Genomic DNA, 21,699 nt, shown 5'->3' with positions numbered 1-21,699 from the left:
TTTGCTACCCTACAATCCGTCCTGCTCTGTAGTAAAATCAGCGACATCTGACCGTCCTGTTGTGTCGACAAGTGTAAAATCAAATGATCCGTCAATAAAGGATAATGTTGGATCAGTGTTTCAATATTTATATCTTTTATTAGATGTTCATGTGGTTTGGTTATTTGCCTTTTGGTTGAAAGTACACTGAGAGAGGACTTTTCATTAGTGATCTTAATAGTATTTTTTCATATTAATGTAATTTTTTCATCTAATTGAATACAATCTATTTGTGTATGATTGTCAGTCCAAAGAAGGAGAGAGGGGAACATGAGGAGAAAGTAGAAGGTCAGGAAGAAGCACGTAAGAAAACAGACAGGGAACAGTGACAGGCAAAACAGAAACTGTTAAACTGACAAAGAGAAAAAACCTGATTTTACTCACACAATCAGGAAGTTGTGTCCTCCCTATATTAAAGCTGCTATACAGAATCTGCAAAACAAACTGGGTTGAAACATTTTTGACCCTCTTTAACAACATTCCAACATAACATTAGAATTGATTGGGGAGATTAAAATTAATGATATATTTTTATGTGGTTCAGCCACAACTCTACTAAAACCTCAGCCAGTAATAGGTAGGCCAACTTTTGGACCGTCCAGTTGTCTGTATGACTGCTGCAGTACGTGCACCACATTTGCGCACTATCAGAAAGTGCCAAACAGCCCTGGTGGAGTGAGGAGCTGTAAAGAGAAGCAGAGTGCTCTGTTTATATTCTAAAAATGTTTTAAGCTGACTTGTTTCAAAGATTCTGTACAGCAGCTTCAAATGTTTTCCAAAAGCACACATACACTTATCAGTGTTTCTCAAACTTTTTACAGTGTGTACCACCTGATAAAAAATGTCAAGCTCTCCCAAGTACCGCTATGAAAGCATGAAACTCATAAGTCTTACAACACAAAATTAGTATTATTAAATTAGTCAAATTAGTATCTGCAGTAAAGATTTTTACATACATTGTATACACTGTACCACAGGCAAAGTTGCCTCCATTTTTATATTTTTTTATTAATATTTTGTAATAATTTATTTGTAATAATTTATTCTGTTTTGGGAGTGTTTTTTTATGTATCTGTATTATATTATACATACTCATTAAAAGTGAATCTCTGTCCAAAAAATGCACTCAGCTTACGTTTTACTCACTATGAGCATCATTCATTATTCTCCCCCAGGATTTAAGGTTAGGATATGTATTTTTTTATTTTCCAATCCATTCTTCTTTGGCAGCATTTAAATAAACTTTATCAGATTTATGATTTTGTTACAGACTTTTCAAAAAAGTGTTTTGCTTTTCTTTCACAGATGTGGTGATTAAATTGTGTTAAAATGTACAAAACAGTGATGTCATGTTTTGTGACGAGGACCCAGGCACAGAGAGACTTGATGAATTTAAGAATCTTATGATCTAATAAAGAAATTTGCAGACTTGCACAGAGATGGTAAAATTATGATGACTGATAACGGAGACGAAGACAACAGACGACGAGGACAGGGAGGAACAGGGGTTTAAATGCACCAAGGAGACAGTCAGAGAGAACTCGGGACAACTGGAGACATTTAAGGATGCAGGGACTGACAGAGACAGGGAAGAAGTCTCATCGTGACGTGTAAAGTTTATTTTGCCTGGCTGGGCAGCTCTCTGGGTGCTCAGCACCCCCAAAGCTCTGATCCTAGAATCGCCCCTGTTGTAGTCTATTATTCTATTTAAATGTAGCTAATGTCCGATAAACTGAAATCTGGGACTTAGCAGTAATATTTCATACATTATTTAAACTCACTAATTTAATTAAGGGATTTGTTTGAAATTATAATGTAAAAACAACAAAACAATATACAATGCAAGAAGGTTGTGCATGTAAATGTGCTGGCTGCTGTTTGCATGTTGTGTTCTCTGAGGGTGCTCCGGCTCCCTCTCACAGTCCAACAACTCGCTTTTTTAGGTTAATTGTCGATTCTTTGGGGAATTACAATCATCTATTGGGAATGTGATTCTGAGCGGTGAACTGTCAAGTGTGTACCCTGAGTTTTACATTATGGCAGCTGGGATAGTCTTCAACCCCCTCTCCAGCAACCCTTAAGTGCTTAAGAGGAAGGAAGAAGGAAAGGGAGGAAGGATAACTACACTTTATGATCTCAGCTGTGATTATTAAAGGTTTGTGCTTTCTAGACATTCCCTGTAATGGAAAGAGCAGAGGGGTATGGTACTTCATCACGGCACTGTGGAACTATCAAACAAAAGACCCCAGTGCTGATAAGGCAAAATGCGTCCATTACCACCAGTTATGAGGACATAAGGTAGGTGGAAAACTCATCTGATCCAGCCTCAGTCGCCCTAAATGAGAGTAAATGTGTTACTTTTCTTCGAGTCCTGTCATATTATTTTGTATGTACAAAAGTTTTAGAACAGAAATATCTTTATGCATGCTTAATCCACCAGGTAAGGGAATCCCAAAATGTTGATTCTGTTCAGCTGGACGTAATGTTTTCAGTGGGAGAAACGTTTCATCACTCTTCCAAGTGACTTCTTCAGTCTCAGCTGACTGCATGTTACCCCAACCTTATAAACAGTACATTTGCACAATGACTCAAACTAGCACCACTGAATGAACAATGGGTTGGTAGGTGAGTTCCTTGATCATTACAATGCAAATTTGAATGATCATTGATCAATGACCATTGATCAAAGGACATGGTTACCATTCACAGAGATTTGGGGAATGGCTGCAATCACCGGATTGTAAGATGATGAAAGCACAGAAATATTTAACTTAAAAAGATAAATCCAAATAGATTAAATCACTGTTCCCATTTTTTTTACCTTCCTGAATTATAGCTACATTTTCAGGAGGGTAAAATTAGTACTTCTGTAATGGAAGTGCCCGAGGTGACTGAGAACCCATGATTGCAAGGTGACTGAGAAATGTTCCAAACTAAGAAATCATGTTTGTTAAATATGTGTAATTTATATGTTTTTTTTTAATTTATCCTTCTCCTTTTCTGTGGTTTTTCTTTCTATTTGTTTTTATCTATTTAATCTTCTGTAAGGCACTTTGGTCCATTGTGGTTGTTTTGTGATTTGGAGGCTGCCTTTAACAGCCGATTACATGACAGCCAGGCGACAAAAGGCTGCTCAAATGTGACCCACAAATGCATCCTCTTTTTACCTGGATTTGAACGATGATTCGGTGTATCCCTCGTGGCCCACCCTATCCCAGGATTCATAGCAGTGGCAGTGGATAATTTTTTGATTTAAGCTTGTTCTGCAGCCACAAGAGATAGGCACCTTGCAGTCGACAAAATCCTCTGTATGCCAGAGTTTTCTAGAGTCAAATGTGAGGCCATCTGTCCGACAGCTAAAGCTTCTCCCAAATTAGGCCATGCAACAGGATCATGACCCCAAGCACAGCAGCAAATCTACAGCATGGAAGTCCAGACCTCAACCTGACTGAAATGCTGTGTATAAAGGAATGCTTGCAAATGTCAATGAATTGAAGTTATTGCTGCTGACTGAAGGTTCTGTAAAATTCCTCAATCATAGAATGATTACGATATTGAACTAAAACAAATGCCTGAATCCTAAATTGTGGATATCCTATTATGGTGATCTAAAATGTAACACTAAATGTGATTAAAACACTAAAACACTGGACTCCTGGGCTGAACGACCGTGAGAATCACCAACCCGAGGAAAACACACAATACACGAGTCCATGACAAAGACAATTCATTCTTGAATGAAGACATTGTTCAGACACATTTAAAATGCAGCCAATTGTGTTTATTATTAAATTATTGAGGGAATAGAGGGGGGGGGCAGTTTAAGAAGAGGGTAAATTAAAGGGATAGAAAAGAGGAAAGAGATAGAGGACAGAAAACCCCAACAATCCCCTCTGAGCAAGCACTAGGTGCGACAGTGGATAGGAAAAACTCCCTTTAAAGGAAGAAACCTATGACAGAACCAGGCTCTAGAGGGGGCAGTCAACTGTCGGGACTGGTTGGGGGGTGAGAGTGAAAGAGAGAGAGAGGGAGGAGATGGGACAGTGTTTTTGCACTTCAAGAGGGTAAATTAAAGGGATAGAAAAGAGGAAAGAGATAGAGGACAGAAAACCCCAACAATCCCTCTGAACAAGCACTAGGTGCGACAGTGGATAGGAAAAACTCCCTTTAAAGGAAGAAACCTATGACAGAACCAGGCTCTAGAGGGGGCAGTCAACTGTCGGGACTGGTTGGGGGGTGAGGGTGAAAGAGAGAGAGAGGGGAAGGAGATGGGACAGTGTTTTTGCACTTCAAGAGGGTAAATTAAAGGGATAGAAAAGAGGAAAGAGATAGAGGACAGAAAACCCCAACAATCCCCTCTGAGCAAGCACTAGGTGCGACAGTGGATAGGAAAAACTCCCTTTAAAGGAAGAAACCTATGACAGAACCAGGCTCTAGAGGGGCAGTCAACTGTCGGGACTGGTTGGGGGTGAGAGTGAAAGAGAGAGAGAGGGGAGGGAGATGGGACAGTGTTTTTGCACTTCAAGAGGGTAAATTAAAGGGATAGAAAAGAGGAAAGAGATAGAGGACAGAAAACCCCAACAATCCCCTCTGAACAAGCACTAGGTGCGACAGTGGATAGGAAAAACTCCCTTTAAAGGAAGAAACCTATGACAGAACCAGGCTCTAGGGGGGCAGTCAACTGTCGGGACTGGTTGGGGGTGAGGGTGAAAGAGAGAGAGGGGAGGAGATGGGACCGGTGTTAGGGGTTAAAGGAAATAGGGGAGGGAGAGGTGTCAGGTGGGAAAGGGAGGGGACAGGATTGGAGAGGTGAAAATTACGATGGCACAGAGGTGGAGGAAGACAAGGTGACATCAGCAGCAGAAAACGTAGAAAACGTAGAAAAAGCAGGAGTGTCCCTCCTCCAGAAGAAACGGGCGTTTTTCTTCTTTTCCAGGAGCTTTTCCACGAGCACTTTTTTCTCTAGGATGAGGGTTCTTAACTCATCGATCATTTGTGTATTTTCCTCCTCAAGTTTCCTGCATGTTTTCTCCACTTCTTCTAATTTGGCTTGTTTTTCTTCCAGCCTTTCTTTCAGTTCGTTACATTTGCCTCCTGCATTAGCTTTGCCTTGTGCATCTCTGTATAACACTGTTCTAATTTGTTGTGCGTGTCTTCTAGCTGCTGACTTCTCTCGATTTGTTGAAGTGTACACTGCAGGTCTTTGTTTGTTTTCTCTAGTTGCTGCTTTAACATCTGCACCTCAGTGTTTTTGCACTTCAAGTTGTTGGAAAGTTCCTCAAGTTCTGTGTTTTTTCTCAGCATGTCATTGAGCTTACTCTGCATGTCTGAGCATTGTTTTTGCAGTGTTTTCTTTTCCCCTCCAGTTCAGTTGTTTTGTTGTTCATTTTGTTATAACGTTCTTGCAGTTTTTGTTTTTTCCTCTCAAAGTCCTGGAGAGTTTGTTTTTCTTCTTTCTGCTTTATTTCCGTTGTTCTTTGTCTTGAAGCAGCTCTTGATATTTCTGCAGTGTTTCATCAAGCTTTACCTGCTGCGCTCCGTATTTTTCCTGCATGCCTTGGAGTTGGCACTGCATGTCTCTCTGCTTTATGTCCAGCTTTTCTTTCTCTTCAAGGATTTCTTTATTTTTTTTGCAGAGCTTCATCAAGCATTACTTGCAAACCTTTGTTGTGTTTCTTGATGTTCTGAAGCTCGCAATCCAGATCTTTCTCTTTCATGTCTTGCTGTTCTTTCTCTTGTTTGAAATCCTTATTTCTTTGCACTGTTTTATCGAGCTTTATTTTCAGCGCTGTGTATTTTTCCTCCACGTCTTCAAGCTTGCAGTCCATTTCTTTCTGTTTAATTTCTTGTTGCTTTTTTTCTTGAAGCAACTCTTTATTCTTGTTCAGTGTTTTATCATGCCTTGCCTGAAGCACTTTGTACTTTTCCTCCATGCCTTGGAGTTTGCGCTGCTTTACGTCCATTTGCTCTTTTTCTTGGAGGAGTTCTTTATTTTTTGCAGAGCTTCATCGAGCTTTATTTGCAAGCCTTTGTTGTGTTTCTCCATGTCCTGAAGCTTGCAATCCGTATCTTCCTGTTTCATGGTCTGTTGCCCTTTCTTTTGAAGAAACTCAACCCTTCCTTTCAGCACTTTGTGATTTATCTCTGTGCCTTGGAGTTTTATGACCAGTTGTTTCTTCTCTTGGAGGATTTCTTTATTTTTTGCAAAGCTTCGTCAAGCTTTACTTGCAGCTCCTGAATCTTTTGTCCTTGTCCTGCTCGTTTTTCTTCTGTTGGAGGACTTCTTCTGTTGGTTTTTCTTGAGCTTTATTAAGCTTTGCTTGGAGCTCAAAGATCCTTCCGCGCATGTCTAGGACTTCCATTTCTTTCTCCTTTTGAATATCTTCCTTTTCAACAAGCTGGCTGAACAATCTATGTACTTCAGCAGTCCTTCTCTCATATTCTTCTCTCAGGAGCATAATCTCCGCTCGTTGTTTAAAAAAACTTTGCCAGACGTAATAGATGTACTCTGGCTGGAGCGGGTGTCGCGTATTGTGATTCTTCCTGAGATTTTTCTCATCCATTTCTTCCAAGCACATCTTCTGTACTTGAATATTGTCCTCTTGATCGCAAAGAGGAGCGCTGGGCTTTACTATTTCTCTTTTGTTGTGTTTTTTCGGAGACATGTTAGAATCTGTAAACAGTGAACAGTGACTCTGAAAATGATCCAAAAAAGGCTTCTCTGGTGAGCGTTTGAATGCTGCAAACGTAAATGCTGCGAATAACAGACTAAAAGTTGTTGTGTCTCACTCCTATTTAAGGGTTTTAGGATCAAAGGATCAAAGGATCAAAGTGGTGGTAAGATTCTAAATGTGGGTGATGTCAAAACTCTGTAAGCCAATGAGGTTGTCACATGACATTTGTGGGAGGGCATTTTTTACCTGGACAAATTATCAATAAAGTTTCAATCTCTGTAACAATGATGACAGTATAATTGTTATTGTTCAGCAGAACAACAAACAATTATATTGACAATTATATGTGTCCAGTATGTTGGCTGATTTTCTTTTACTTTTGCATTTGAAAATAAAAGTTGTCCTGATTTTAACACCATTACAAGAAGTGTTGTTAATTATTCATTTTGAATCATAATCAGGTTACCACAAATTGTTATTCTTAGTACTGCATACTTGCAGTGAAGAAGTTGTCCTAACAGTCATCTTAAGTAAACTGCACTCAATTTTTCTGGAGGCAATGAGTTTGCATAGTTTTTTTTGAGTTCTGGGAACTACTTAGATTTTACAGTGCAGTAGTTTGAACATTTGTAATAACATTTCTGCAAACTGGAACAAACTTCTCCTTTTCTAGAACTGTTGCTAACACTTATGACATGAAAATGATTCGAGATGGAGTGATAAATGTTATTTTTCTTGTTTTGTTTATATCTAAAGTTTAAAAACAAAAATAGAAACTGTTACCTGGACTGCCTCAGCCCAGGTGATGTAATATTAGCAGACAGAGGGTTTGATGTTGCAGAATCTTTGGAGCTGTACCATGCTGAACTGAAGAGCCCAGCTTTCACCAAAGGGAAGAACTAACTGGCCCCTAGATTGCCCAATCAAATCTCTTAATGCCATCAGCCCTCCCCTTCCTTCACTGTGCGCTCACCTTGTAGAAAAGAGTTGAGTGTGGAAGAAATGGCAAAAATGTGGAGCTGAAAAGCTAAGAGAGAAAAAAAATTATAAATAAATCAACGTGTCAAATTAACTGACATGTTAGCTGTTGCAGCTCCTGCTGCATTTTATGTATCTATATTGTGTCTTTTTCATAATAAATAATAAAAACATGATTTATCCTCACTGTATGAACATTCTTGGAGTCCTTGAAGTCTCGTCATGGTGAAGTTACTCATGTGATGCGATGTTGTTATAATGGTCCAGCTGGTGTGTAGCTATCATATTAGAGTTCTCTCTCTTCTTCTGATTTTATAACATTTTTTGGTGATGGTGTCACATTTACAGTGGTTGCAACACTTGCACCTAAAGTGCCACCATAGTAACCACTGCATAAATGCAACACACTTGTTTTCTAACAGGAATCTGCAATCAGCCATTCCTTAAACTAAATCCTAACTTTGTCATTGAGCAAATTAAAAGAACAAAATCATGTTTGAACATAAACTGAGTATTTGCACGGACATGCTCAAATTCAAAGTCATCTTTTTGTCAAAAAAACATATGGACAGGTCATACACAAGAATTTGTAATTGCAACGCTCCCACGGCCCTCGGTGTACACTAAACAACATAAACATAAAAAGATACAAATAAAATAAAAGTCTTATATACTATACATTACAATGAAATCTTATATAAACAACAGTATCCAACACAATCCAGGGTCAGAGGGCCCGGTGGCGCCAGTGTTCGGCAGCCTCGCCTCTGTCAGTGCGCCCCAGGGTGGCTGAGGCTACAATGTAGCTTGCTATCACCAGTGTGTGAATATGTGTGTGAATGGATGGATGTAAAGCGCTTTGGGGTCCTTAGGGACTAGTAAAGCACTATACAAATACAGGCCATTTACCATTTACCATTTACAATCCAACTGTTTGATGGGAGAAATCACCTGTTTTTCATAGAACAGCAGGTAAGCTGTTCTCTGCCGCTGCTCATCATTGACAAACTCATCATCGTATGTTAGTCAGCAGTGTGTGACGTGGTCTCTTAGCATGGCCCCCTGGCTACCACCGTGACCTGCTGGGGTACACGACCTGGAAACTGGCTCATCTCTCTCATTGACTTCAGGACAACGCGGCTCATCATCTAAGGTCACCTTTTTCTTTGAGGAACACATCACCAGTTAGTTCAACCAAAATGGATGACATAATGAGAATTTGAGTGTCAATCCTAACATTCAGACTCCACATGTTCCTATAACAGCTGTTCACGTGTCACACTCGGCTCTGTAGAACGTACCGTGCAGAAAAACAGCAGCGAGTTGGGAGGGCAGGAAACCTCTGTCTGGACACCAACGTCCTTGACTTCACATTTTCAGTGCTGATGGTACTGTTATAGAAAGACACAAACAGTGCAATCACAGTGATGAAATTACAGGAGAAGAAACACAAAGCAATCAATCAGCTTTAAATAGGAACACAGTAAAGGACCAAAACATCCTCAGACTGGCTGACGGGTTAACACTGGACAAAACACAAAAGATTCTCCTTCATGATCCAAGAAGGAAGGAGTACCAGCAGAACTTGTTCAGACAGTAAAATAATATCGCACCTCTGTTGGGGTTCAGAAGGTGGCACGACTGTGTCTTCTGCCTTGTCTTCATTTTTGGGAAAAACCTTTGACTTTTTCTGCCAGTTACAAATAAATCCAGTTAAAAACAAATGATGCACAAATTCCTGCACCGTTTGTTTGTTCAGAGCTTATTCTCTGCAGTGGTAAACTCACCTCACAAAAAAAAGCCATCTGCGCCACCAGGAAGCCTTCTTTGATTTGTTCGTCTGAGCCTCAGCTGGAGGTGAGACTGGTGCAGAAGAGGTGGCTGGAGTGTCAGGGGCCACATGTTCATCTGTGAGATCCTTTCGTGCACTCACACTGGAAAGATAACAGAGAAGATCAGTCTGCTGTAATGCACTCAAACTGCCCTCAGTGCCTCAAGAAAGTCAGCTAAACCGACTGCATGAAGCTGTGGACTCCACAGAGGAACAAATCTACAACTTACACAGTAAAACTGATTCAGCTCAAATATTCAGACAAATATTTACTTTCAAATGAGAAAACTGTGCATGCATGTTTATAAGTGTATTTATAAATGTATACATAAACATAATTTTAAACATAGTAAAAATGTGACAGAGAGCAAAGATCGTACTTTTTCAGTGGGTCCTCTCCAACACCCACAGTATCCTCCTTTATTATCTGTTTCAAATAAATCAAACAGCATGTGATTTAATAAGAACTGCTGCACAAAAACAGCATTTTGTTTTTAAATATTAAAAAAATGACAAATCAGGCTGTGCCTTTCTTCTTCTTAGAGTCCAGCAAAACATGTTTGCACTTTTGCTGTTTGAGCAAATAATCCGTAGAACTTGTAAAGTTTTTACAAAACACTTCGCCTTCTCTCTGCAATCTCCAACTCCGGTTTGCAAAAGTCTGAAAGTGTGTGAACTTACCTTCCTCAAAATGTGACACCTACAGAATGTGTTTGAGTTAGCAGGTAACAAACATAAACATGGTTACCATAGTGGTAATAATAAACTTTATAATGTGTTGCTAACATTTTGGTTGTTGTGATGATTCAAATTTGTTCAGTAAACCTCATCAACGTGAACATGTGTTGACATTGGCATATATTTGGATCTCATATCTTCTTATTAACCCTTTAAAACCGGTCGGAGTGGGCACGCTCCGTTTTGCGTAACTATTTTTAAATCCCGGTAGCTCTGCAACCACGTAAGCTAGAGCAATAATTTTTTTTGCATATGAAACCGTAGGAGTTGTACTTACATCTTATGCCATCAGCTTGTCCTAGGTCACAGTTTCCTTCCACATATAGCTTTGCAAAAACTGCAAAAAAAGCGCTTGCAGCAACAAAAACAATATTCCAGAAACACGCTTTGCCGATCCGATCAGCTGTTCATAACACTTCCTACGTTGGAATAGACGTCAGCACGAACTTTCGCATGTCCGCCATTACCTGAACCGAACGTCACTTCAAGTGACGTCATTTTCGCGGAAATGTAGGGGTTTTTTTTATTATCAGGGCCTCAGAGCTGGTGTTTTTAAAAGTTATCTTTGACTTTATGACTTTCTGTGTCGTTTCTGGGATGCTTAGAACTCAAATTGCACTGCTGGAAATAGTTTATTTTGATGCATATGCTGCTTTTTTGCAAATTTGCACTATAATATTTATTTTCGTTTTTCCTGCAGTATATAAAAATTGGTGTATTTCAAAAATAAAACTATGAAGACACTTAAAATAAATTTCCTGTGGTGGGAAACTATTTTGTGCAACTTTTTTGTATTTACAGTTTTGAGGGATAAGCCTCTTAAATTTCTCTAACTAGAAATATATGTTAAAAAAACAAAAACGATTTTCAATTTTTTTGTAGTTTATTGCACTTTTTTGCAATTTATGTAATTACTATGCACTTAATGCATACATATTATTAAAATTTGGGCTATAATGGTTGTATTGATGTATATCAACTTGAAATGCTCCCAAAATTGGCACTACAGCATGTAAAAATATAATATAAGCTCTGGCGGACTTGGTTCTATGGTAGGTCTTAAAGGGTTAAAAAGCAGTAGAGTACCATTACATGTTACGTAGCAGTCCAATGAATACTGTAGAACTTGTAATGAAAGAACTGTAAAAGAATTGCATTTTTAATCTAAATTTTATTCAATGCATGCACATCTTTAATTTCAAAATATACAAAGAAAAACTAATTTAATTGCTAAGAGTCTTTTTTTTAAACTTTTATTACATTTGTATTACTTTCATATGAGTTGTTTTGTTGGGATACAAATTTTTAAAATGGAATTTAAATTAAACAAAATCATAGATGGTAAATGGAAATTGTTCAGACACAAGGTTTAGCTAGCTTTGACTACAACCCCCAGAATGTCACCGAAGACTCCGTCATAGTCTTTAAACCAATAGTGGTGTATCTATGAGTCACGTGACATGCAGCGCAGCAGATTTGAATTATTTGTGAAATTGTCTGCTTCCACGTCGCTGTTTGAATGCGAAGCAAAAAAGATTTGTGAGGTTTCGGAGGAAATAGAGGTTTGTATTTTAACTCGAATAAAACATTTTCTCCATGGAAGTTGTTGGACCATAAAATCATCCAAAATGAATCTTTAAATTGTGAGTTTTACGCTCGTGTCCGTTACTGTTTGACATAGGTGGAGTGCTAAAGAGCTAACGTTAAAGTTAGCATGATAGTCAAAATGTTCGTTTCTAAATTCGCTGGTTTCACTGTTTGTCAGTGTTGGTGTAAAGTTGAATGTTTTTAGATTGTTGTGATACTAAACTTGCACGTCTTATCTGTTTTCAGAGACGAACAAGCTTACGGATGGACTGTCGATCTAACAGCGGTGAGTAAGCATTCAGTGACCGTCAGGCATTTATACCTTGTGTTTTTAAGCGTTTCATCACTAATCACTTTGATTGTGTCTCAGCAGATGTGTTCTTTCTGCCTGACGAGAAGTTTGACTTTGATGTGTCTCTGTCGCCTGCCAGGTAAAAATCACACGAGAGTTTCTATCGAGGTACTGCCAGGAGTTCAGTCACGCGCTTTTCTTTTATTTCCGCATTTAAATTTCCACAATATCCTCTGATTGTCCGGCTGCCAACATCCAGAAGACGTGTTTGACATATGATCTTGCACTAATAAGGTTTACATGCAGGATTTGATCTGCAGCACACCTCTGTGCTACAGTAAAGGTTTTTATAGTTGACTGAAACTAGGTTTTCGGGAAAAACACTTCTGCTGACTGAAATTAACAAGAAAAGTTCAAAGTTTTAGTCTTTGTCTGTGATTCGGCGACTTAGTGTAAAATTGATCAAGATAAGGATGTCTACGTGACATAAAAAGTTAGTATTGTAAATCATATTCAGAACTCTGTAAATATTGCCTCTGACCAACTCCGCCCCCTATATTAATAATAAAAGTAAGTATAATAGCAGACAATATGTAAGCTAATGAAAACTAAACTGAAATCAGCAAACCCACACAAAAAGTCAAATTGACAAAGTAATAAACTATTAACAAGAATGTAAAACAGCCATTAAATCTATCGAACAATATAAAATTAGTAAAACAACATGTGTCCCAATAGTTCTGTTTTCTTCTAGTGTAAATAAGTTTAAGTGAATTTCAACAACTTTTGCAAAACTCTGAACATCCTTAGGTATCTTAAGAAAAGTCAGTTTTAACTGAGTGAAAGCCGTCAAGGAACTCCGCATTTTAACCCTCAACTGTAAAATGCGGATGGGTATTGTCGTCACCCTGCTGGCCGGGCAGGATGGCAGTTGACCTGGACACACAAGTTTCTCTAAGGATACCCTCAATACTATCATTCATTTTAGATTTAAGCTCTGTAATGTATCGTATTAGACCTTGAGTTATTGGTTTAAAAAAAAAAAAAAAATCCCTCTAAAGTTTGTTGGGTGTGTGATTTCTAATTCAAACTACTTTAGTGCATAACATATCTTATTAATTTCAAGCAAAATAAGTTTTCTTACTTTGGTTTTGCCTTTATAATTAATTGCTGTGAACTGTCTGTTCCTCTTGCTGTGACTTATGCACTAATGTCCTTGTGCTCTGCAGCTCTAGAGGTGATGAAGATGAAGATGAGGTGTTTGTTGGTCCAGTCAGTCATAAGGAGAAGTGCATTTCCGTTAGTGTGGCGTCTCCCCTTGAGAACCATAGCATAACCTGGAGCCCGCTGACGGGAGAACAGCTGGAGGCTGTGTGTCAGGAAGCCCACAGACTAGCAAGTCAGCTGCAGAGCACTGTGTCACACGATGAGAACAGAGACACCACCAGTATGACCATGGACACCATGACTGAGCAAGAGGAGTTTGTTGAGGATGCTGAGACCAGACTTGGTCTCCTGGCTCAGACCACCAGTGGAGTCAGCCCAAACAAACGACAGACCTTCTGTGTGCAGGACAGTCCACTGAAGCAGCTGCCGCCTGTCATCCAGCGCCAACTGCAGAGAGGCAGCGGATCCAGCATCACTTCATCTATCCGCCCCACTATCACCCCAGCTTCATCTACCCGCCCTACTTCAAAAGGCCGACTCAGCACCTGCAGCCCTGTGATCCAAGCCAAAGCTCAGCCCAGAACTGCACTTCGAGGGAAATCTGCACTAGGTGTTGCCGTTGTGCTGCCAAGCAAACCAACCATCCCAGTGACTTTCTGTTCAACCAACAAGAGCAGAGTGGAAAAGACCAAACTGCAACCACCCAAAAGAGTAAGATTTGAGTTTTTAATTCACTCAGTATCGGTGTATAAAAATAGCCACAGGCTTAGCGCTGTTTTCTGGAAGCAGCCTTTGACAAATGCCTAATAGGCTTTCTCTGAATCAGTCTTCTCCAAACCCGCCTCTCCTCACACACTTCCACTGCATTTGCATGGTGGTGTGGAGGCGTGTCACATCAAAGGCTTCTCTGTATAGCTTCGGCTCTGAGAATAGAGCAGCGTTTCTGGATCATGTGTTAATATGTATTCCTCCTTCCATAATGGAACTTTGGATTTGGGACAGCAAATGGTTCCATGATTTCTGGAAGTGTTCCTGAGCCCTTGCAGTCATTTCCATGGTAGAATCATGGCTATTTTGGGTATTTTTAATGGCTGAAGAATACAAGCAGTATTTATTTTCTGCTTCATTCCTTGAATGGAAAATGTTTGATATATTTGTTGAACATACTGTTAAAAAGCAACATTTAAAAAACAGATTGTAAACATTTCCAGTGAATTTAATTAAAATGGAAAAGGTGCATTTTCAAATAAGTACTTGGCATCGTAATACTTTAAAAATGCAAACTGAACACTCCAGTACCTGTTTTAAAAAGCTTGTTGCTTATTTATACATTACCTTTGTTTTAAAGAAACCATTCAATAGATGCAAGTGTGATGTTAGAGTTACATAACAGATTAATACAAATTGGTATTAAACCAGTTCATAAAGTGATCCTGCCTAGAAAATCTTCTTAAGACATATTAAAGTAGCAAAAATAAATAGATGAAACAGATTCCTAACCAGGAAGCAAATGTAATAAAATAAACAAAAACAGAAACGCAACCAGAACTGACTTTATATGAGCTTTTCTCCTTTTATTAAATTTTTTATTTTGTGTGTAGATAGTTTGCTAAGAAGTTGTTGGCTTGAAAGCGCCCTATCAACAGATTACTGATGATCTGTTACCTATTACCTGTTTCAGGCAGTGGGCAGTTGGAGGCAAAGCCCGTCGTCTTGTCCCCCTACCAGGGCAGAGTCCTCTGAGGATTTGCTCTCCGATTCAGCGAGCGTGGCCTCCGACATCAGTGATAGCTCCCTCAACTCCAGTCTGTTAGGAAAACGCACACTGCCTCGGCCAACCAAGGTAAACTGCATGTGCAAATAGTTCAGTGAAGTGTTTTCTGATTGGGAAAAACATTTTGTTTACTTTGAGTGATATTTATCTGCTGACTTTATTTCTCACTTTGTAAATGAGGTTAAAAAAAAAAAACAATAATTATGGAGCTGAAACAATTTCATACGAGTTATGTAGAAGCATCAGAGTCTACAGCAGGGGTGGGCAACTCCAGGCCTCGAGGGCCGGTGTCCTGCAGGTTTTAGATATCTCCCTGGGTCAACACAACTGAATCACATGATTAGTTCATTACCAAGCCTCTGAAAACCTCAGGACATGTTGAGGAGGTCATTTAGCCATTTGAATCAGCTGTGTTGGATCAAGGACACATCTAAAACCTCCAGGACACCCGCCCATGAGGCCTGGAGTTTGACACCTCTGGTCTACAGTAAACAAGAGTTCAAGCTTCTTATATTTCCCCCATTTTTTTTTTTATTTTTATAGTATAGCATTTTTAACTATGAATCATTAAAAGAACAATGTGTGAAATCTCATCACTAGATGTCAGTAGATTGCATTCAAATGAATTTTGTTTTCTTACCCCTACCAATTCAAATGCATAATCCTAGCTATGGTGGCCTCTGTATGACAAACATTTCTCATTGCCATTCAACTGTAGTGAGTAGGCTGTCAGCTTACCTCTGCTGTCAATGTGTCCATGTCTATTTATTCTGGAGGAGGCCATAAATAGTATAGCAATACTGCAACACCTCAGCAATACTGAGGTGAGTTTTTTGAGGATATCCTCAACTTAGAGGAGAGCTTTGACTTCAGTTTGGGAAAAGAGGATGAGGTGGAAATGAGGAGAAGAGAGCAGGGGAGGAGGAGAAAAAAGGACGTAATGAGAAAGTGATTATCCACATGTACAAATGTTAAATTGTCAGATATTGTGAAAGAGCCATTTGGGATTTTTAAATTAAAAGTAACTTCTAAGGGGTGTGGCCAGTCTGTAGCCACATACATAAAACACAATTAGGAGGAACAGTGATGTCCACCTCACCCACTGTAGTCATGATGGCATGACAACATAGCAGCTTCCACAAACCAGTGCCCACTCCTATATATTTTTAATGCATTTAACTATGTTTGTGTGAACACATTTTTTTGAAAACTTAATTAAAATAACATTGCTGTAATTATTAACAGGACTTTTTTTATGGTTGAGAATTATCTTAGGTCACTTTTAATAATTCCAAGGAAAGACCTTTATAATACAAACCGACTGCAATGTCTGTAGTGGGTAAACAAATGTTAGGTCTGACCCATGGACTACATATAAAAGATAAGCATAGATAAATATGTAAAATCACTGGTCATGATTGTGTTTCCTTCCAGCAGAGTGGCGTGAGGAACCTGTCAGGTGGGAAAGCACAGCCTCTTCAGACCAGGAGAAAGAACACATCCTCATCATCCTCATCTGTATCCAGCTTCAACTCCAGCATCTCTCTTTCCCCAGCTAAAGGTATGCCCACTGCGTAATGGTAACAGGAGCTACATGCTAGTGTTTTTTAAAAAATAAAAAAAAAGGAATACTGTGACGGCTCATTTTTCCTCTAGTTTAATTGAAAAGGCTAAGCTTTAATTATGTTTTAATTATGATTATTAGCTCATGAAAATCAGAAATCATCTAAAATTATTAGACGTTTATTATTATTATTAGTAGTAGTAGTTGTTGTATTAATAAACTTACTTGGGGGGAAAAATGATTGAATCAGTCTGTGATGTGGAGGCTTTGGTGAAGCCCAGGTTTCTTTTGTAGCAGCTTTAAGCTCGTCTGAAGTTTTGGGCTGACTGTTTTTCATCCTCTTGAAAATATCTCATAGACAGTCTGAGGTATTGTCACAAAGAAGTTCATGCTCCATCTGTTGGTAGTTTTGGCACTGTGTGTAGGTCCTGTTGGAAAGAATATCTCCTTAAAGCTTTTTATCAGATGGAAGCATGAATTACTGTAAAATCCCCTGAATTGATATTGTAGTCAGTAGAACACAGTGCAACAACACTAAAACAGAGAGACTGCAGAAAGTTAACATTTGATTTCAGACAACTTGCACTCTGAGTTTACATGTTGTGGGTACATCTGAACGCAGCATTTGAAGAAGGATGAGTGTCTTAAATATGCTTGTGGAGGGAGGTCCTCTAGGTCAGAGTAAATTGGAAATTGTAAACATAAGGTGTTCTCTCCAACTAGCTTAGATTGGTTCTGGTTGGTAGCCTGAAAATGATTTGATCTGTGGCCTGGATGAGTACGTGCAAAGGTTTTATTTGGATGATAGTTTAAAGATTTACTGTACGGCTAAATGGTTAAATGTCTACCCTGGTTTCACCATCTGTTGTCGCTCTCAGGCAAGGTGAAGTCTACTCTGAACGGGAGTCTGAGCAGCTCCACTGGCCCAGCACCCCGCAATGTGAACAGCCTCAGCAGGCCACGCAGGTCCACCATCTACAGTGCTGCAGAGTCGGTGTCCTCCTCTGCTGCTGGCCGCCGCTCAATATCGACACAGGTCAAGAAGCTGTCTGAGGCAGAGAGTGGCAAAGATGCCAAATCCAGTCCTCACAAGAGAGCTGAAGCCACTCCCCCCAAAAGACCTGCATCTAACCTCACCTCCTCCACAAGTCGGCTGCAGAGCGGACCGAAGGCCAAATCTAAACCTGAGGCGGTGGTCCTACCTACACCAAGCACAGCAGGCAAAGGAGTTCACCATGCAAATGGTGAGAAAGTCATGATTAACTCTGAGATGTTTGGACATGTTCACACTGTTAAAAATTATAAATAATGGACTAACATCTAACTTGGATTTCAGTGCTCATAAATTGAGTGAAACTGACCTTCTTTCCCGGGGTTAAAAAAAAAAATCCAGTTTTTGTTTTGTTTAGTGTTTTGGGTTTTTTTTTCCTTCCCTTTTTGACGGCTTTTACTCAGTTACCATTGATAATGTGGGCTTTTTTCCTTCACTGGTGAAGATAGATCAGCATGCTCTGAGTGGCAGTATAAATAGTTACATGGCTTTGGTGATGTCAGTTAGCTTTTGCAACAACCAGTGTAGTGACTATAAACCAGGCTTTAAAAGGGCTTCTTCCTTTCCAAGTGCTACTTGTAGGGGATTCACTGATAGTTTTCTCTTTAATTTTGTCAAGTGTTTGCCTTGCAGTAATAACATGCCTTGAGAAAACTGTTAATTTGGTTTGAGTTCAAATCTTTTGAAAGCAAGTATTTCAGCTTCAGTTTTTCACACTCTGACATGTCTGTCTCACTGTCTTTGTTTTGTCTTTAGATGTCTCAAAGGTGTTGAAGCCAAAGAGGCTGATGTCACTTAACAGCATGGACAGGTAGATGGTGGTACACGTATAATTCTTGATGCTGATAAATCTCTGCTGGGTTCTTTGTTCCTTCAGTCTTTGATCGAGTGGTTGTTGGAGCTGAATGTTACCTGACAGATCAGTGATACTGTAAACTCCTTCTCTTTTAGTCTTCTTCAAAAGCCATCTGCTGGTCCGCTAACACCTTCTGCTATCACCTGCAAGTCACTGCAGATGAAGCCACGGCGCCCCTCTGCCCTCCCCACTCCAGTTAGACGCAAGGCTTCACTCTTTCCCTCTCCAACGCCCAAACCTCCAGCCCTCTCTGACTCTGTCCCCACCTCATATACCAAGCAGCACAGCTGTAGGTAAGATGCTAGAGGCTGCCTTCTAACTGGTCCTTTGCAGATCACCCGGTTGCTCCTTTGACTTCACATACAGGTGTATCATTCTGGGTTGTTTTTTTTTCCTTTTGTGTGTGTGTGCAGCCCCACTCTCACCAACGCAGAGGAGGAGGAGGAGCTTGTAGATGCACCTGAAATTCAGCCCTTCTGTCTAGAGGATGATCCCCCTACCACCACACCCTCAAACAGCCAACAGGCTGACCAATCAGAGCCCATAGATCCTGGAGCACAGATTCTGGATGAATCGGTGCCCAATGAAAACCTGATTGAACGGGAGCTTAAAGAGGACAGCAACAGCAAGACACAGGAGGTCAGAGGTCACACAGTATTTACCATCATAATACACCAGCTACAGTCAGGGAAAAAAAATCTTTGAACCTCAGCTGATTTTGTAAGTTTGCCCACTAACAAAGAAATGATCAGTCTGTAACTTCAATGCTAGGTTTATTTGAACAGTGAGAGACAGAACAATAACTAAAAACTCCAGAAAAGTGCATTTCCAAAAAATTAATTAGCATTTTCATCAAGGACATAAGTATTTGATCCCTTTGCAAAACACGCTTTAGTACTTGATGGCAGAACCTTTGTTGTCAGTCACATGGGTCAGACCTGTTTTGTAGTTGGCCACAAGTTTTGCACACATCTCAGGGGGGATTTTGTCCCCCTCCTCTTTGCAGATCCTCTCAAAGTCATTAATGTTTCATGGCTGATGTTTGGCAACTGGAACCTTCACCTCCCTTCATAGATTTTCTATGGGCTTAAGGTCTGGAGACTGACTAGGCTAATCCAAGACCTTAACATGCTTCTTCTTTAGCCAATGTTTCCTCCACATCTTCAGGTTCCAGTGCATAACAGGAACAAGCACTGGTACTCTGGTTATATCACCATATGGAATCAAAGGGTTATACTACACAAGTCTCCTTTTTTACTTTAACACCAGGTCATCTTCTAGTATCGACTCCTTTGGGGTTAAAATTATTTGGAGTCTGACAGATGACCAGATGATTCAGATGCTCTGTAGCTGTATAACTTGCTTCATCATGGTTTAGAAAACATCTTAATTATAATGAATTGTTGCCACACACTCAAAGTACAAGTTCATTTGCTGTCCAGAGTCAGACTCTTGCATCATCACTTGTTCAGTCTGATCTTCTGGAGCTGCAGAGCAACTTCAGAGATGATCATCTCACACTCTGTTTTTTTCCTCAGGTTCTCCTTTTGGATCTTACACCACCCACCCTGCCTCCTCAAGAGAAGCTGCTCATTGACTTGACCAACACCCCTGACCTGATCCGGACCAATAAGACTTGCAATGCAACTCAGGTAACTTTCACCTCACCTGGGGATATCCTCCAAAGACCTTTTCAGAATCTATCAGTCTATTTAAATTTGTTCATATACCCATTAAGAATTATTGGGGTGTTTTAATTGGAATTTTAAGAGAATAGTTAATGGTGCTTTCAGTTATTGTTTGAACACTCACTTTTCCCACCCACTATTATTAATTGTATAACCTGTGATCACTGATATGCCACACACCTGTAAACTGAAATACAAAATCATTTGTTCTCACCAAATGTTCTCACCTAAACTGAAGAACAAATTTATGACCTGTACCACACAGCAGACCCAGTTATTTTTGGGAAAATTCCTGTAATGACTACTTTTACCAGCCCTTAACTTCACCTGTCAAGTGACGCTGTTAACCACTACACCACTGGATGTTTCAGCAATAATGCTCCAAAACACAAACATAAATTAAGAGAGGCCCAGTTGAGTGACTACAGCTGGCAAAGGTGAAGAAATGTAATGGCTACAGGTACCCTTTAAGACCATATATCGATCAAAGCAGCCATGCCTTCAGTCCAATATCCAGGAAAGACAAACTCCACTAGATTTTTAGTTTTTGAATATGTAGTATTTCAGCGGATTTGTGTTTCACTGGGAAGCTGTGAGGCAGTTTGTTCCTTTGGTGCTTCAGATTTCAGTAACCTTGTACCCAAAGCAGCTCTGTAACTGTGCATTTGTTGTTTTCAGCTGATTGATTTGAGCTCTCCGCTTATCAAGTGGAGTCCTGAGGACAAGGCTGAGAACAATGCTCCCCTCATCAACCTGTCCTTCTGATCGTCATCCTCCTTAAGTTCTGGATCTGTGCACATTACTGGACCACCACCTCTCTGTCTTCAGAAACTCTAATAATCCAACTTATTCTGAGTTTTTAGTCAGTGGAGTCTTTCCTACAGTGGAGTACACAAACATAAATGTTTTACATAAAATATTCTGAAATTGCTCAAGTGTCTCTACAACTAATTGTACTTTTATTTCTCTTGATTTTGCTGCTTATTGTTTGAATAAATCTTGTTAATGATGTTGTAAACACTCAAGTGATCCTGGCTTTCTGAAGTTCACTTGAAGAACAAATATTTATATAATATGCGTAGATAATGATATAGATCCAACTTGACTATGTGTTCAAAGTCAAAGGTGTACTGCAGAATCAGGACCTGACAGGTGACTGGCAGAACATGGTTTTAGATACAAAAACAGGACAGTTTCATCATCAATGAGGAGAAATTCTTTGAAGTACAAAGGTGTCACTCGACTGAGACCTGGAGACCTATGAAAGGGAGGTATATAAATATATTCTGCAATGCAGGGAATAATTTTAAAGTCCCTTCAATATTCATACACTATCAAAAGTCACTGGAGTTACCTGGTGTTTTATGTAAAAATCAGACAATGTTTGATTTGGGTTAAAAGGTGTTTGTGTATGAGGAAAAATTGATCTCACTCATCTTTACTGCCTTGATTACTGTTTT

At 39.6% G+C, this 21,699-nt stretch overlaps 1 protein-coding gene and 1 long non-coding RNA gene across 5 annotated transcripts; one reads left to right on the top strand and one right to left on the bottom strand.

Annotated features, from left to right (window-relative positions):
- Positions 1-7,097: 7,097 nt before the first annotated feature.
- On the bottom strand, positions 7,098-9,068 carry LOC120441138. 2 transcript variants are annotated; one of them, XR_005613813.1, is made up of 3 exons: positions 8,993-9,068; positions 8,643-8,855; positions 7,098-7,740 (listed from the first exon to the last, which is right to left on the bottom strand). It is a non-coding gene; the product is annotated as an uncharacterized LOC120441138 (long non-coding RNA). The 2 variants fall into 2 exon arrangements; XR_005613814.1 differs by lacking the exon at positions 7,098-7,740 and adding an exon at positions 8,004-8,314.
- A 2,652-nt stretch (positions 9,069-11,720) lies between these two features.
- gtse1 (G-2 and S-phase expressed 1) lies at positions 11,721-21,264 on the top strand. Of its 3 annotated transcripts, none has more exons than XM_031736247.2 (12): positions 11,721-11,822; positions 12,094-12,133; positions 12,221-12,278; positions 13,369-14,017; positions 14,988-15,149; positions 16,518-16,641; positions 17,523-17,888; positions 18,452-18,506; positions 18,647-18,844; positions 18,965-19,190; positions 20,090-20,203; positions 20,918-21,264. In XM_031736247.2, exons 1-12 carry the CDS (start codon positions 11,721-11,723, stop codon positions 21,002-21,004), a joined length of 2,181 nt encoding a protein of 726 aa, XP_031592107.2. In that variant the 3' UTR covers positions 21,005-21,264. The 3 variants fall into 3 exon arrangements, with proteins under 3 accessions (XP_031592107.2, XP_031592105.2, XP_031592106.1); XM_031736245.2 differs by having other exon boundaries at positions 16,515-16,641; XM_031736246.2 differs by lacking the exon at positions 11,721-11,822 and adding an exon at positions 11,883-11,903 and having other exon boundaries at positions 16,515-16,641.
- Positions 21,265-21,699: the final 435 nt, after the last annotated feature.

Source organism: Oreochromis aureus, linkage group 7 (assembly GCF_013358895.1).
Source record: "Oreochromis aureus strain Israel breed Guangdong linkage group 7, ZZ_aureus, whole genome shotgun sequence".
In the NCBI taxonomy this organism is placed as follows: domain Eukaryota; kingdom Metazoa; phylum Chordata; class Actinopteri; order Cichliformes; family Cichlidae; genus Oreochromis; species Oreochromis aureus.
Note: the sequence above shows the minus strand (reverse complement) of the source record. Positions and strands in the feature narration are given on the sequence as shown.

Bases quoted from the DNA above. Each gene is read 5' to 3' on its own strand.
- gtse1 (XM_031736245.2), top strand. From the start codon at position 11,721: ATGCAGCGCAGCAGATTTGAATTATTTGTGAAATTGTCTGCTTCCACG. The intron at 11,823-12,093 runs GTTTGTATTTTA...ATCTGTTTTCAG, and splicing joins AGGTTTCGGAGGAAATAGAG to AGACGAACAAGCTTACGGAT. The intron at 19,191-20,089 runs GTCAGAGGTCAC...TTTTTTCCTCAG, and splicing joins GCAACAGCAAGACACAGGAG to GTTCTCCTTTTGGATCTTAC.